Here is a 15,991-nt window from a genome sequence, read left to right as displayed (position 1 = left end):
AAAAAAAAAAAAAAAAGAACTTTCACCCTCCACGATAGACATTGATCATCAAAGACGGAGTTAAGAGTCTATTCCTTGTTTTCTTTGTTAGCCCAAACCCACCACCCAATTCTTATGGGTAGCAAAATTTGATCATCATTCGTATTACTTATGCATTTATGTAAATTTGAAGGCTTGATTTTTAGGTTTGATAGTATGGTTATAGTGAACGACTTTTTTTTACAATTGAGTACACGATGCAACTATTTTCTTTTCTTAAGAAGATGAATGGAGGAACGAACGTGAAGTTATTGCTTAAAGAAGTAATAGACTAAATTACCCATCCCAAATCAATGCTAGCACCTAACATGAATATGAATTTTAAATCAAAATCAACTTGTAATATAACAAGTTTCGTTTTTGTAAATTACCACCCATATAAATTTGGGAGATATAGGTAGGTTCAAAATTAAATACACTTGCAATCTAGTTTAAAAGAAAAATTACCTAAACAATTCTATTTAATTTTCACATTTTATGATTAGCACACTTTTAAAAAAAATATAAAAAATATTTTTTTCGATGTCAACTACAATATTCAAATCATAAATTGACTTATTTAGCTTGAAAATTAAATAAAAACAAATCGACGATCGAAAGGAACGAAAAATATCATTTTAATAAATGTTCTAAAATTGTGTGAATGGTAAAAGATAAAATAGTGTTATTTCTAATAGTATTTTCTTATATCATTTGAATGTTTGTGTGTTTGTTTTCGATCATTGCAATTATATGTTTTTAGCGTATTAGTCATTGGTCATACAGTTAGCTGTTTACTTTCAAAATAGGCAATTTATAATGGACATTACTTGGAGACTTGAGATTCTTCTAGAATTAGTTCATTAAAGAAAACAAACTAGATAAAATACCTAAAATAGCATTAATTGAGGCCAACAAAATTCATCACATCCTTGTCAGCTTCCACAACTTGGACACAATCAATAAATGAGTAATACATTAGATTGCAAACTAATGGAAAATGTCATGTATTACAATTTAGATTTAAAATACTTCGTTTAAATACAAATTCATCATATCTTATTGTATAGAGTAATATCTCTATTGATATGTTTTCTAGTTTGATATCGAGAAGTATATCGATATTTTAATGTAACATACAAACTATACAAATAAAAGAAAATGATACCAATTTGAATACTATTACGTAATAGATGATCTTGGAAAATTAACCCCTCATATTTTGGCCGACGTTTTAAAAGTTGCTTAAATCTTTCCACAAGAATGAATCAAGCTGGTAATCGAGCAGCTGAATCGCGATATGGGTGTGTTAGTAATGGGTTCTTAATATCGATATCAATGGCGTTTTTTTAAGTAATTCAACGTTAAATTGAGCAATTATTGCTGGCAATTGACATTTCTTGATAGTTTGTTACAATAGAACGTGAATTTGGACACGAGTGTCATGCGCGGAAAGAGGTGGCAGAATGCATGGTTCTTATTAACGCAGTGATTTGCCCGGCGGTGGTTGGTTATTAGAAGCATAAAGTTTCAGGCGAATTTGCAGATTTGGATAAATCCCGATTGGGTTTTCAGATTTCATCTCTCTTTAATCGAGGCAATGTGGTTATTCAGAAGAAAAGGGCCATCTGGATTTTCGTCTTCTTCCACTGCCGAGGAAGTTACTGATGGAATCGATGGCACTGGTCTTACCGCCATTGTTACAGGTCCTAATTTACTTAAAGCACTGCTTCATTTTGTGGTTTTATGTGAGTTGTGAATTGGGTCTCATTCTAATTTCCCTTAATTACTGTACACCCTTCAATTATACATCTGAGTTTCTTGAATTTGTTTCAGTTTATGCTCATAAATCATTCTTATGTATTCGAAACTCGTGGGACTTGCGCTTGTCTTCTTCAAGTGTTTCTAGGACAAATCTGGTGTGTGATTCGACTTGCAGTACTGAGAGATGGGATTTCATTTTTTCTTTTTGTAGCAAAATTATATAGGAAGTACCTCTGCTCTACTTTCGTGAATACTCGTATTCTTGTAAAAAGAGGTGGAAATCCATGAAAATGGAACTAAAGTGTATGGCATGGCGGTGATGTCCTTGAAACGGTGTGAAGTTGTTCAGTTTCAATTCTTGTCTACATACTAGCGGATTTCTAGAGCTATTTTTTAAGTACAGGGGAAAGTTCGAGAGCTATGTTTGTAATCTAGTCTTTATTTTCAGTCCAATTGCTTCCCCATTTAGGAAAGTTTTGGTACTTTTATATATTTTTATAATAATTTATTTTGGACGGTAGTAGTTCTGCTTGTTTTACTATAAGCATGTGGGTGAGAGTTCTAATAGTAAAGACAGACGACTTTCACACTTTTTAACTACAAACACTAAATCAAAAGAACATCTGAAGACGACACATTATGATAAGGAAACTATGGGGACTAAAAGAATATGCTTTAACAAAAGAAAATATCGATACGGCTTTTGTCTTCAGATTTCTATTGCTGTAAGAAAGAGGTCGAGGAAAGAAATTCCAACCGAAAGGTTGTTAGGTGATATGACTTACGAGCATAGTTGTTTGGTTTCTACTTTCTTTGGAAATGAAAGGTTGATGACTTATTTATATATTTAATCTGCATTCTTAATCCTCGTCTACGTGTTTTTCTAAGTATGATTGGTGATTAGTTTTGCTATTTAAGCGAGCGTTCTCTTGGCTGGATGTTCATTACTCAACACAGGATTAATGCTTTAACTACATTTCTGCAGTTTCCTAAATTTTATTTTGTTTTTGCTTTGGAACCAAACTTTGCTAGTTGCTCTTTCCAAAATACTAGTCTTTTATTCTTGCTGATGTTACAGGAGCATCAAGCGGTATTGGCTCTGAAACTGCGCGTGTTCTCGCATTACGTGGAGTCCATGTCATTATGGGCGTTAGGAATTTAGAAGCTGGTAGAAATGTCAGAGAAACCATCGTGAAGGAGAATCCCTCTGCAAAAATTGATGCCATGGAGTTGGATCTTAGCTCCATGGCGTCTGTAAGAAAATTTGCCTCAGATTACCAGTCGTCTGGGTTTCCACTTAACATCCTCGTGTAAGAATTGAAAGGCATTAATTGTGTTCACTAGTTTGTATCTGTATTGATTCACTGCTTATTTATCTCTCCTGCTAGTTGTGGATTTACTTGCCATGATATGTAGCTTATCCAATTGATGAAGATGTAGGACAAGGTAGTGATTCTTTTTCATCTCTTTTCTTCCTTTGGTGTGGAAGTAACAATGCAGGAATAATGGCAACCCCTTTTGGACTTTCAAAAGATAATATAGAGCTGCAATTTGCGACAAACCACGTAGGTAAGTTACGTTTAGATAATTTCTTGCATAAGGAAAACTTGTAATCTCTGTGAACTTGCGGGAAGATGTACATGATACACTCAAGACCATTGACACATCTAGAGTTTTGTTAATGGATATGGAAAACAAACTACTTGCATCGTGATGACACATGATTTCACTTCTGTTAAATATGGACGAGCCAAACCTGTTATGACTGGGCATGAGGCTGGAGGTTGTGGCCATGGGGAGATTAGGCATTAGGCCTTGCTTAGCTTTAGGAACTTCTGTTTATTGCATCAATATATTGGCTGCTACCCGGAGAAACTATTATACCAACTTTCATTATACTGGATTTGTTTCTTCTTCTCTGCCTGAGCTTACGTGATTTTCATGTAAAAAGATATGTCTTGTTATTTGTCTTGCTCTGTATCTTTCTCTCGTGTTTATAGCAACTGAGACTCCCTTCAACCAAAATCGCATTTCCTTTTTTCTGAAAATAGAATTGATGGATAGTTCCTTGGTGTACACCAACTATATGGAACTTAACTTATTGGTTTTCTGCCGATCGTTATTTCTGTTTAATACTTTGAGTCCATGCAGGCCATTTCCTTTTGACAAATCTACTTTTGGAAAATATGAAGAAAACTGCCGCTGAAAGTAAGAAAGAAGGAAGAATTGTAAATGTCTCCTCCGAAGCTCATCGTTACACATATCCTGAAGGCATCCGATTCGATGGAATTAATGATGAATCAAGGTAAATTTTTTTAACCATACAAAAGTAAGCATGGGATGAGTTTTTGTTGTTTGGAAGCATTGCTTGAGAATTGGGAATTAAGTGCTTTGCGGTTCTTTGTTTATCTCCTACCTAAAGGAGGATGACTTGCAATCCTTGCATTGTCTTGTCTGAAGACTAGAAACTTAAAGTAATAACTCAATTTGGGTATTTCTGCCCTCTTTCTGTTTTCTCGGTATTAAGCCTTGTTATTACTTTCTACTCATTTTGACACATCCAATCTACCATCTATAAATATTGTTGAGGATAACGTGTGTGTGTGATATATTCAATCTACCGTCTATAAATATTGTCGAGGATAACTTGTGTGTATAATATATTCAATCTACCCTCTATTAAGAAATTTGATAATAGATCAAATGTTTGCCTATCAACTTAAGTTTGGTAAAAGATCATTTGTTCATGTAAAGTTTGATGGTTGTTCAAATTCTCTTATTGTAGGTATAACAAAATGCAGGCTTATGGCCAGTCAAAGTTATCTAATATTCTGCATGCCAATGAACTTACCAGACGTTTCAAGGTTTGAGTACTTCTCTAGTTGATGAAAATAAAAAACCAAAAATGAGAGTCAAGAAATAACAAATCTTGAATGACACAAGATGATAAATTTGAGTTCAATCAGTGTCTTCAAAATTTAAAACTTTTCTTAACTGTCCGAAACTTGGTAAATTCTGTTATTACTTCTCTACCCTAACGTCCTTACGGGCTTCGAGAACATCCGATAAAATTGGGATTGTATTTACTGGCATGTCTGCTAGAGATGTTCTTCTTGTAGGGAGGTATTTATGTGCTAATTCATTGAGATCAGGAGCTCATTTTTGTTGACTTAGTTTACAATTTCGTTCATTTTTCTCCTTATGTTTACCGAGGATGGTTGTGGCAAACCATTTAATTTTGGTGGTTTCTTCTTGTACAGGAAGAAGGATTAAACTTAACCGCAAACTCACTCCACCCGGGGATAATCACCACAAATCTTTTCCGCCACTTCAATTATGGCAATGGTAATAGCTTAGGTTTTGTTTTATAGTCATTTGATTTTGGATTTTTGTTTTTGAAAACTAACCTTAACGACACATTTTGTCTTTTTTGTTTTCCACGTCCTAAAAATAGCTACAAATTCAAGTGAGGTTTATGAAACTAAAGAATTGTACTTCCTAACTATTTGGTTTTCATAAACTGTATTTGTTTTTAATTTTCACAAATTCTTTACCATGCTTTTCCCCTTATCTAAGTAAATATTAGAATTCTTTTCCCCTTATCTAAGTTCTAGTTTTGAAACTTTGGCTTGAATTTGAAACCACTGTAACAGAGGAAAGATACAAGTTTTTAAGCTTAATTTTTAAAAACTAAGCATCAAATTGTTATCAAACAATGTATAGTTTTTAATATCACAGTAAAGAAATTGCGAAGAAACCAGCAAAATTTTGAAGAAATCATTCTCGTTCTTAATTGAACTGAACTTGATATCTCATACCACATTGATGTTCTTACTACTGCATAGATGAACTTCTGCTGATATTTCCTCTGCCTTATTTTTTTTTTGTTCTCAGATGGATTCTTTTGTTAAGTTCTTGTGATTTTCTTGCTTCTTTTTACCATCTTTTTTGTTGACAATTTCTTTCTACATGACTTTTAAATGCAGTAGTTGATCAGTTTAGTAGACATCACTGTCGAAAATATTTTCCTAGAATTTTACTAATCCAATGTTTATGTTCTACGATAACTATCTTCTACATTAGGAAATAGCTTCTATCCAACACAGCGTTTGTTTTCCTTGCAGGTATAGTAAACACCGTTGGCAAAATCATGTTTAAAAGTGTTCAACAGGTAAGCTTCATTCTGTCGCCTCTACTTTACGGTGGTTTTCAAAAACTGAGATATCATCCTCATTAATGAAGACTTTAGACAAAATTTACTTCTTCAAAATACTTTTAAATGAAACTTCAACTACGTGCATGGCTTTACTAATATTGAAACGATCAATACGTTTGGGGTATGTTGTTTGTTGTTAAACCATCTAATTAGTTTATAATTCCTCCACGATTCCCTATCTTGATCTGCAAATAGGTTTGTGCCACATGTACGTTTTTTTTCTTGTTCTCATTTTTGATGCTGTTCTCCATCATATTCTCTCTCCCAAATTTCTCCATATTTCTCTCCTTGTAGGCTTTTATTTGTTAACACACGTCTGAATTTGCAGGGTGCAGCAACGACCTGCTATGTGGCATTGCATCCACAAGTAAAGGGAGTGAGTGGTGAATATTTTATGAATAGTAACCTACACAAGGCAACCCAACATGGCCAGGATATGGACTTGGCTAAGAAACTTTGGGAGTTTACCACCAATTTACTCAAATAATCCAACTTTTTTTAAAAGTTATTTTCTGATACAATATGGTGATTTAAAACTCTAGTTTTAAAAGAGAGTATATGTCAATTACAGCTAAATTATGCTCATTGGCCAATCTCTCTCTTTTGTTTGTAGATTGTTGATGTGATATTTCTATCTCACTAGATTGTGTTAAGTTGTATTGTATATGTCTTTAAAGCCTTACCTTATTTAGTAGATTTGGACCTACTATTAATGTGATTTCTAGATTGGTGTTTGTAAGGTATTGTGTAGTGTTAAGACCGATGTTAAATATATCTTTATTGAGTTTTCTCGTGTATGTCTTTTTCTTCTTGTCTCTATTTTATCTTTTATTTTGACATGTGGCCAAAAAGTTTTAGACATGATTTTTCTTAAAAAAATGATTCATTAACTTTGAGGTGAATTTTTCGAGTCTGGTAAAATTTATCACTTTCTATTTTTAAATATAACAAAATATTTATATTTATATCTTATTTTCCTGTCGAAGAATGTATTATAAAAGTTTACACATATTCAAATTTTATGACCCTAACCTCGATTTTTGAATTAGCCAGTATTGTAATCATAAAATAAATTTAAGATGGATTTTGTTAATAATTTGATAATATTTACATCTTTGTTGATAAATCGATAGTTTAATTATTAGAGTAAATATAATATTTGTATATGTAATATTAAAAATCACAAAATATTTATCTACTAATTTAAATTGAAAAATATCAATCCAAATCAACATTTCATAATATTTCCATATTTAAAAATTCACACCTGTATTTTCATTGATATCCACAATTCAAACCTTCCGTGTGATTTAATTCTTAAAATTTCTGTCCCCTCCAAAAAAATCCTTAAACGAAGCAATTTGCACTTGGCGAGTGGCCGTGACGATTGATCGGATAGAAAGAGAGGAATGTGGTTTGTTAACAGGAAGGGGCCATCTGGGTTCTCAGCTTCTTCCACGGCTGAAGAAGTTACACAAGGAATCAATGGAAATGGCCTCACAGCCATTGTTACAGGTCACTTTCCACCTTACTTCATTTCTCTATTGTTGAATTGATTAAAGAAATCGCCCTATTTCTTATGAATTTTGTTTCTGTTACTTATCAGAGGTTAAGGGGTTACTGGATTTCATTCCTTTTAAATGGGAGAACCTGTATTTGCACGTGTCATTGATTGAAAATATGATATGCCCAAATGGCCAAAATGTTTCACAGCTATGTATTATACAATGTTTTGCTTTGTTGATTGTCCAAATTATATATTCACTGATCAAAAAGGTAAATTAATGTGTAGACAATGAGCATAATCCTGAGGGTTTTGGTTGCCTTTGGTGTTTGATGAAAATTAAAGTTTCAGTTTTTGAGGAGCTTGGATTTTCTCATTATAAGGTCTTCTGCATTAACACAGGTGCTTCAAGTGGCATTGGCACTGAAACTGCTCGTGTTCTTGCACTGCGCGGAGTACATGTAATAATGGCGGTTAGAAATGTAGCAACTGGTAGGGAGGTTCAAAAAGTCATTGTCAAGGAAAACCCAACTGCCAAAGTTGACACCATGGAGTTGGACCTGAGCTCAATGGCATCTGTTCGGAATTTTACATCAAATTTCAAGTCCTCAGGTCTTCCACTGAATATTCTTGTGTAAGATGGCGAACTGCATGAATTTCTCTGCTACTTTTGCGATCTGAATATATGGATCTTCTTATTTCTTCATCTAGCCAATGATCTTCATGTATAAGCTGTCCTTGCCTAAGTGCTTTTATATGTACGTATATGCTATTAGCATAAAGAGGAGAAAGCTGAACATTTTCGCCATTCGTAGTTATCCTTTTTTTTTTGTTCGTTCAGTAATAATGCAGGAGTCATGGCTTCACCCTTCTTGCTCTCGAAGGACAAGATAGAATTGCAGTTTGCAACAAACCATGTGGGTAAGTACATCATCAATAGAGGACTGATTGCTGCTCTCTTTTGTAGTGGATGGTAGGAAATTGATGGTCTAGTCATTCTTGTTCTATGGTGCCCTAATTCGTGATAGTTCTTTTTGCAGGACATTTTCTTTTGACAAATCTATTGTTGGAGACATTGAAAAAGACAGCAAAAGATAGTGAAAGAGAAGGAAGGATTGTCAATGTCTCGTCACGACGGCACCAATTTTCGTATCGTGAAGGCATCCGATTTGACAAAATCAACGATCAATCAGGGTCCTCTTTCTATCACCCTTTGCTATAGTTCTTTTTCTCCCAGCATAAGCTAAATTCACGGTTCCTTCAGAACATATTTGTTCTGCTTAGAGGTTTGTGAAGAGTCTGAGGGATGTCCACAACATTAAATATGAGGATTATTTCCTTGTTATTTCTTGGCTTATAACTTCAAATTGAGGAAATTTAGAATCAAATTCCTGCATAATGTCGTTGCTATGCTATGGTTGTGGCGAATACTGTATCAAATTTGAGCCATATAATCTCTACTGATTCATTCTATACAGCTATAATGGTCTATCTGCGTATGGTCAATCAAAGCTTGCTAATATTTTGCATGCTTCCGAACTTGCAAGACAGCTGAAGGTTCGTGACATGTTTGTTAAATTTTCTCTTTTTATAAATTTAGGCAATCAAAAAATGTAACGGATTGTATTATTATCATTTAGAGAATACATAGTTTCCTTTCGGCTGACAAAGAACGTTTTAAAACATTTGGAAGTTTGGGTTGAGCAGTAATTTAACATAATCTTAAATTAGGATGTCTTAGGTTCAAGTTCTCGTTGCACATTGTTGCCTTCAAATGATTATCGATAATCCACTTGTTGGGTCTCTCTTGTTTCAACTCTACAAACAAGGGAAGTGTTAAGCACTCTTAAGGGTTTTATATATCGAGTAGTTTAACACTTTTCAGTTTTCATTGAAACCAGGCTTTGGTGTTGTTTCTACCATTTTTTGCCTTTTCTATCCTTTTAGGGCAAACAGACACTATTACCAGGCAATCGTTTGCTTTTTTAAACAGGAAGAAGGGGTGAAGATCACTGCAAATTCACTACATCCTGGAGCCATTCCTACTAACCTATTTCGTTATCATAGCCTCATCGACGGTACTAAATCTTTTATTGTACTATTTTTGGTATCGTTATCTAATCATTTTCATAAAGCTCTGGATTTCAACTTGCAATACTGTGCTCCTTGACACTAATAACATGTTTTTCACATCTCCAAGGTCTTTTTACCTGTTTCTCAATATGCTTTGTTGCAGTATTACCTTTTTTTTTTTTAATTTATTGTTTCAGTGTTGTCTTACTGCTACATCACATGTCTTTATAAAAATTATTTTCTCTGTCTTTGTCCCGAATTTTGTGCAGGTTTTCTTGGCGTTCTGGGTAAACATGTCATGAAGAATGTACAACAGGTAATGGTCTATTTCAGAAAAAGCTATATGCACAAATTTGTAGGCCTTTCACTTCTGCATGTTTAATAAATCAACTTGATTACAAAATTTAGGCTTATGTTAAGGGTTTTGCTACTTTTGACCGATAGATTTTCGGGTTTCCAGAACCCTAACCTATTTTAGTAAAATCCTACGCAGAGATCTGAATCTCCAAATTGATAAAAAAGAAAAAAAAATAGCACATGCTAATTACTATTGAACTATGCTATATTGGTGATTTTAATCCTATTATGTTCTATAACTTTTTTGTAATTATTTGGTCTTAATTTCTAAACCTTAAAGGCTGTGTTAATAGTTGCTAAATTTTGTATAGAAAATATTTCAGTAAAACCATTTGGTTGTGTTTTGGGACTCATTGTCCTGCTTTTTTAACAAATCTCATAATTAGTCTTAAATTACTTTTATATAATTTGGTAAAATAATAATAAAAATTCTTATTCAAGAAAGAAATTAATAAATAAATAAATAAACAAAAAGATGTTTGTGTTAAATTTTTGTTAAATAGTTTATTAAAAATTAAAAATAGTTTTTCTAATGAAAAATTCATGAACAAGAATAGAAGTTGAATCATTTTTATAAGTGAAGCCCGGTTTCTATCAAATTCATTCATTTAACAAATTTGATAGCCTCCCTAGTTGCTCCTGCCTTTGGTATGGGAACAATTATGTTTCCCATTTGAACTTTTCAATTAGACGATCCTAGTCGTGGACATTCTATCCTTTAAAATTAGAAAGTCGCCTTTAAAATTAGAAAGTCAAAAACACGATCGATTTATATGAACAGTGAAGAAATAATTGTGATTATTGTTCCGTTTTCAGGGAGCAGCGACGACATGCTATGTTGCATTGCATCCACAAGTCAATGGGATCAGTGCCCAGTATTTTGCTGACAGTAACATTGCCAAAGCAAGTTCACAAGCCAATGATAGTGAATTGGCAAAGAGACTGTGGGATTTCACCCAGAAGTTGGTATCTAGTGCTTTACAAATTCCTTAAAAGCTTCTATAATGCACTCCTCATTCATCTGTGAATTTGAATAAATTTGTAAATCAAACATCTCCAACTGTTGAGATTTTCAGTTTACATCCTGTGTTTAATTAATGTGTAAGTTTTCTTTAACATTTGGATGATTACGATGATGTAATTGAAAGAATCAATTTGGAACTTATAGGAGAATAAACATAGGGTCTCTGTCGTTAATATGTTATTGGTTAGAAGTACAAACAAAGTTCACGTTGGTTAGAAAAGAAAGTGACGACCAATCAAATATAAATGAGGGGACAATAATTTTAATTGATACGAGAGCTTTAGAAGAAACTAAAGTAGGGAATGGTTTGGTAGAAAGAACTTAATATGAAGGAAAATATTATGGCAACATTTTTACAAATCGGGAGCATAAGATTTGAACCTTGAATGAATCTTTTTTTTTTTTGTCTTCGAATACGTATAGGTACTAGTTAAACTAAGCTTTTGTTTGAAAAAAAACTTTTAAGAAAAAAACTTTTAAGTTGGAATGAGTTTAGAAAGTGTTTTTTTTTCTCCAATTGACCCTACTAAAAAAATCAAATCTATATTAAACTTTTTAGCATTTGAAGATTTAAAAGTTCAGTAATCTTCCTTAAAAAAAAGTTCTTTTTACTATATTTTCTTTTTGAAAAACTATCTACATATAATATATAAAGCTTTTACAAATAGAAAAAATTGACAAACTATTTACAGTAGAAACAAATTGACAAATCACTAAATAGACAAAATTTATAATTCTTTATTTTTCTACGAAGAATAATATATTTTGTCAAATATTTTATTTTTGTCGATTTTTCTGTTTTTTGAAATATTATATATATATAAATCTGATAACACAGAATTAAGGAAGTACGCAACAAAAATTAAATTAAACATCACATTATTATTATTCTTCTGGTAAACTTTATTTGCAAAGTACATACAAAGGCATTTCTCTTATGCCTGCCCCCGCAAAAAAAGAAAAAAAAAAAAAAAAACTCGTTAATATATAACAAATACAACAAAGATGTTGTATAACATAAATCTTTCTTTATCAACATAATTTCAAGGTTTTCCTCCGTATGATTTGTATTGAGGAAGTATGTACATACACACACAAAATTTATCGAATACGATTGATATGAGCAAAAGGCTCTGTATTATAAGATTTTGGAGTAGGTTTAGCTACTTCAGGAGCCCCAAAAACCTGCCACAATCTCAATGTTTCATCTGCTGCTGCTGAAGCCACAGTGCAGCCATCTGGACTCTGCATGGAACATCACACCAACACAAAGCTTAGTTTATTGATTTAAACTATTACTATTGTTCAAATTCATCAGAACATACTCTTTCCTGATTTGTGAGCAATGAAATTACCTGAGCCATGAAGAGAACTCTTGATGTATGACCAGTGAGCTCTCCCATCTTCACCATTGAAGGGTATTTCCAAAGAGTGAGCTGGTTCTGAGCGAACCCATGGGAGCTAAGCAGTTCTCTGTCATTTTTATTCCATAGTAGAGCACACACTTGAGAGCCAGTATCAACAGAATTCAAACATGCTCCAGTGTGGGTGTTCCAAAACTTAATGGAACGATCTCCACTGCCTCCACCAGATGCGAGCAAGTTGCCTTGGAATGGACACCATGCAAGAGCCTTGACTGCAGAAGTATGATCCTCAATCCTGTGAAGCCATTGGGTAGCTGAGTTTGAAGATGCTGTTGATTTGTCCCAGATATGGAGGACATTGTCATTCCCTCCACTTGCTAATTGTTGTCCAGATAATGACCATTTAAGCCCACAAACCTCTTGATCATGTCCTCTATAAGTTTCCACTATGTGATCTCTAATTCTCACATCATTGTTAATGATCTTCCCATCCATTCCTCCAGTTGTGAGAATGTGATTGTTCCATGCCAGTGAGCCCACTCGCATCCTATGGCCACCCCTCAAAGTTCTTAGCTGCCATCGCCCAAAACAATTCAGAATTCAGATCAATAAGCGTTTTGGTGAATGTGTATAAGAAATGCATTTTAGAAATGGAAGTCTAAGAAAGAAACCTGTCTATTCGATAGTGAATCCCAAAGCTGTACTTCAGAATTGTTCAACCCAACAGCAATGTGTCTTCCATCAGGTGCCCAATTCACACTTGTTACAGGACCAACTTCGTCATCAACCGTTACAAGTTCTGAAGTAGAGCCATCTTGTCCATTCCACAAATAGACAGAGTTCCCAAGAGCTATAGCAAGCACATTGGTGCTGCCCCAATCCAATAAGTTCAAGTAGTAATCATCAACAAGATCAGGAGCATCCAATGTCTTTTCAGAGGTCTATCATAACAAAATTCAAACATCAAAAAATACCCAACTGATGATTTCTTCACACAAATCTACCATCTTATGATTGAGGAAAATTATCAAACATTTGAACTGCAACTCACCTGAGGGATATGACGACGGGCCTTGACGGGTTTATCATAAGAAACAGAGGAGAAGAACTCCTTAGGTATCAACTCAACTGGTGCAGGAGGTTTGTTCTTGAACGCAAGGATTCGAGTTCGATTCATGTTCAGTGTCTCAGCCAATCGCTTCTGATAAGCTTCTTTAGACGGCGAACTGACAGAAGGATTTTCCTTACCTTTCATCCCCTCAGTAACCATATAATGCGCATAATCAAAATCCATAGCCGATCGATTCGGAATGAACCTATCCAACTGTAATCGAACAAAAAATTAACCATTTCAAGTTCAGTATCGAAACAGAGAGAATTCTTTGATCGAGAAAAATAAAAACATATAGAAAAAAAAAAATCAAGACTGATTCGGCTAAAGAAAACCCAATTAAAATTCAATATGGAAACAGAGAAAATCCAACAATTTCTTCAAAAATCTATAAAACAAACTGCTCATCTTAAGGTAAATAATGAATACAAACAAAGAAACACTTACATTTTCTTTGGAATGCTTTTTCTGAAGTTGCTTTTCTTGAAGGGGAAAGCGAGTGCTATTGGATTTAGAAGAAGAACTACTCAAAGATCCTGCATCCATAACGTTCATTTCCCAAAAACAAAACAATAATGCACAAAAAAGAAACAGTAAAAAAAAAAAAAGATGAACGAACAGATCAATGCGGTGCTGCAGCACAAAGAAACCCCTGCATGCAAAAACTTGAATAAAAGAAATTCGTGAAACTGTATATGAAATCAAACAACAACCAAAGAATCAAACTTAGAGCACGGTGAGGAAATTCAAGAGCAAGAGCGAGCGAGAGAGAGAGAGAGTTGAATTGCGGATAGTTAAGGAGTTTTTTGATGTGGGACTTATATAGGGCGAAAGAGACCATTTTAGATTTCGACCGTTAAAACAATCTGACGAAAGTACCCTTTCATGTTATTATTAGCCAGTGTGTATGAAAGGGGTGTTATCGACAATATAATATGGTCACCGAATCCGCTCGTATTGTTTAAGAAATAACAATAATTAATTATAAAGAGCCGTTGTCATGGCTCATTCCATTTTTTGGGAAAAGTAAAAGAAATATCATACTTAATAAGAGGAGTTTGAAGCGAAAATAAACTTAGTTTAGAATTGACATAATATCTATCTCTAGAGATCAAAGGTTTAATTTAATTCATCGATTTAACGATACTAATAAAAAAGAGTTTATAAATTACTCTTAAAGCTTAATTAAACGAATTTAAAATATAACGTATAAGATATTTTTGTTGGGTATGCATGTTGCCCTTTCAAAAAGAAATTATTTCTAAAACTTTATATTTTTGTTTTCTTGTGTTTGAATGTCCGATCGATTTTCTTATAAGAAAAATATATAAAGATATTTATGGTTTCTTTTAGAAAATTAAATTTAATTGTATTCCTCTTTTTTTTTTCATAAGGCTTTGGTGATCATTTACTACTAAAAAAACAATGGAAAAGTTTACAAAAATATTCATTTTATAAAATTATCGACTTCTTAAAGAAAATTTTGAACTCCATAAAGTTAAATCTCGTTTCTTTTATTAAAAACATTCTCGTTTGAATACGAGTCCTAATTAATAAAGTGAATTTCATCAAATATTCCTTCCCTTTGAAACCTACTTACAAATCTTTGTTTCGATCTCTTCCCTCTAAAAACATTTATTTGCCTTTTCATATGGTTCTACTTATAGGAAAGGAACATAAACGTTTATTTATTTCCATAGGGGTATTTTCGTAACATCACAACGTGAGACCTTCCCAAAAAAAATTGAAAAAAAGAACTAATTTTGAAAACAAAGGTTAGTTTTGAGAAGTCAAAGAGAAAAAAAAGGGTTAGAAATAGCAATTTTAAATCATTGGATATATATTATAATTATTATGTAAGGAATGTTTAAAAAGACAAGAAATGAAGTTGTCATTGTTCTCACTTCCTAATATATATATTGATAATTAAAAAAATAAAAGAGTTTATATGATTCTCTTTTTACTAAATTAGTATATGATTTTAAAAATGTTAAATTGCAGATTTTATTTATGACACTTTTTATTTTAACTAACTATCACTTTCCATTGATGATATATAATTGAATTAAGGTCTCACTAATTTACTGTAAAGAAAAGTTCATCACTATAACAAATTTTGAGAAAATTTATTAGCAAAGTGTATAAATTAAAATTTGGAATTGAAAAGAATAGATTAAATGAAACTAAACTAAAAAAAATTAAAAGGATTGAAATAAAAAGGAAGAATTCTGTTTGGGGGTAAATCTGTAATTATGAAAATAGTTATAAATTGTAATATTTTATTTTAATTAATTAATTTAACGGTGTTTGTTGAAGGTAGGATAGGGGACCACGAACATGGAATGGAAGGGAAGGCCAAGGTCACGTGAGGTGCAACACGTCCGGTAAAAATTCTAATCATTACTTCTCCCTCCTTCAAATATCACTCCCCTCTTCGCTCAGTTTCATGCAGAGATCTCAAAACTGAAATCGATTACGCTCCATTTCTTTCTTAATTCTCTCCCTTAAACCTCAGCAGCTTTCCATCGGAAAATTGAAAAAGGTTCTTCAATCCTTTGAT

At 33.0% G+C, this 15,991-nt stretch overlaps 3 protein-coding genes across 4 annotated transcripts; 2 read left to right on the top strand and 1 right to left on the bottom strand.

Annotated features, from left to right (window-relative positions):
- The first annotated feature begins 1,111 nt into the window (after positions 1–1,111).
- On the top strand, positions 1,112–6,795 carry LOC103482905 (short-chain dehydrogenase TIC 32, chloroplastic-like). Of its 2 annotated transcripts, none has more exons than XM_008439288.3 (8): positions 1,112–1,724; positions 2,861–3,092; positions 3,272–3,351; positions 3,934–4,087; positions 4,568–4,646; positions 5,043–5,127; positions 5,907–5,953; positions 6,327–6,795. In XM_008439288.3, exons 1-8 carry the CDS (start codon positions 1,619–1,621, stop codon positions 6,483–6,485), a joined length of 942 nt encoding a protein of 313 aa, XP_008437510.1. In that variant the 5' UTR covers positions 1,112–1,618; the 3' UTR covers positions 6,486–6,795. The 2 variants fall into 2 exon arrangements, with proteins under 2 accessions (XP_008437510.1, XP_050945901.1); XM_051089944.1 differs by lacking the exon at positions 1,112–1,724 and adding an exon at positions 2,490–2,608.
- A 490-nt stretch (positions 6,796–7,285) lies between these two features.
- Positions 7,286–11,048, top strand: LOC103482904 (short-chain dehydrogenase TIC 32, chloroplastic-like). The gene is made up of 8 exons (XM_008439287.3): positions 7,286–7,513; positions 7,905–8,136; positions 8,344–8,423; positions 8,543–8,696; positions 8,981–9,059; positions 9,496–9,580; positions 9,845–9,891; positions 10,749–11,048. Exons 1-8 carry the CDS (start codon positions 7,408–7,410, stop codon positions 10,923–10,925), a joined length of 960 nt encoding a protein of 319 aa, XP_008437509.1. The 5' UTR covers positions 7,286–7,407; the 3' UTR covers positions 10,926–11,048.
- Positions 11,049–11,818: 770 nt separating this feature from the next.
- On the bottom strand, positions 11,819–14,228 carry LOC103482903 (cell division cycle 20.2, cofactor of APC complex-like). The gene is made up of 5 exons (XM_008439286.3): positions 13,879–14,228; positions 13,372–13,644; positions 12,992–13,261; positions 12,312–12,893; positions 11,819–12,201 (listed from the first exon to the last, which is right to left on the bottom strand). The coding sequence occupies exons 1-5, from the start codon at positions 13,984–13,986 to the stop codon at positions 12,058–12,060; spliced, it is 1,377 nt and encodes a 458-aa protein (XP_008437508.1). The 5' UTR covers positions 13,987–14,228; the 3' UTR covers positions 11,819–12,057.
- Positions 14,229–15,991: the final 1,763 nt, after the last annotated feature.

This window comes from Cucumis melo, chromosome 9, assembly GCF_025177605.1.
Source record: "Cucumis melo cultivar AY chromosome 9, USDA_Cmelo_AY_1.0, whole genome shotgun sequence".
Classification (NCBI taxonomy): Eukaryota; Viridiplantae; Streptophyta; class Magnoliopsida; order Cucurbitales; family Cucurbitaceae; genus Cucumis; species Cucumis melo.
Note: the sequence above shows the minus strand (reverse complement) of the source record. Positions and strands in the feature narration are given on the sequence as shown.

Bases quoted from the DNA above. Each gene is read 5' to 3' on its own strand.
- LOC103482905 (XM_008439288.3), top strand. From the start codon at position 1,619: ATGTGGTTATTCAGAAGAAAAGGGCCATCTGGATTTTCGTCTTCTTCC. The intron at 1,725-2,860 runs GTCCTAATTTAC...CTGATGTTACAG, and splicing joins TCTTACCGCCATTGTTACAG to GAGCATCAAGCGGTATTGGC. The intron at 5,954-6,326 runs GTAAGCTTCATT...CTGAATTTGCAG, and splicing joins TGTTTAAAAGTGTTCAACAG to GGTGCAGCAACGACCTGCTA.
- LOC103482904 (XM_008439287.3), top strand. From the start codon at position 7,408: ATGTGGTTTGTTAACAGGAAGGGGCCATCTGGGTTCTCAGCTTCTTCC. The intron at 8,424-8,542 runs GTAAGTACATCA...TTCTTTTTGCAG, and splicing joins GTTTGCAACAAACCATGTGG to GACATTTTCTTTTGACAAAT. The intron at 9,060-9,495 runs GTTCGTGACATG...TTTTTTAAACAG, and splicing joins AACTTGCAAGACAGCTGAAG to GAAGAAGGGGTGAAGATCAC.
- LOC103482903 (XM_008439286.3), bottom strand. From the start codon at position 13,986: ATGAACGTTATGGATGCAGGATCTTTGAGTAGTTCTTCTTCTAAATCC. The intron at 13,645-13,878 runs GTAAGTGTTTCT...GTTCGATTACAG, and splicing joins AAAAGCATTCCAAAGAAAAT to TTGGATAGGTTCATTCCGAA. The intron at 12,894-12,991 runs GTTTCTTTCTTA...GGGCGATGGCAG, and splicing joins ATTCACTATCGAATAGACAG to CTAAGAACTTTGAGGGGTGG.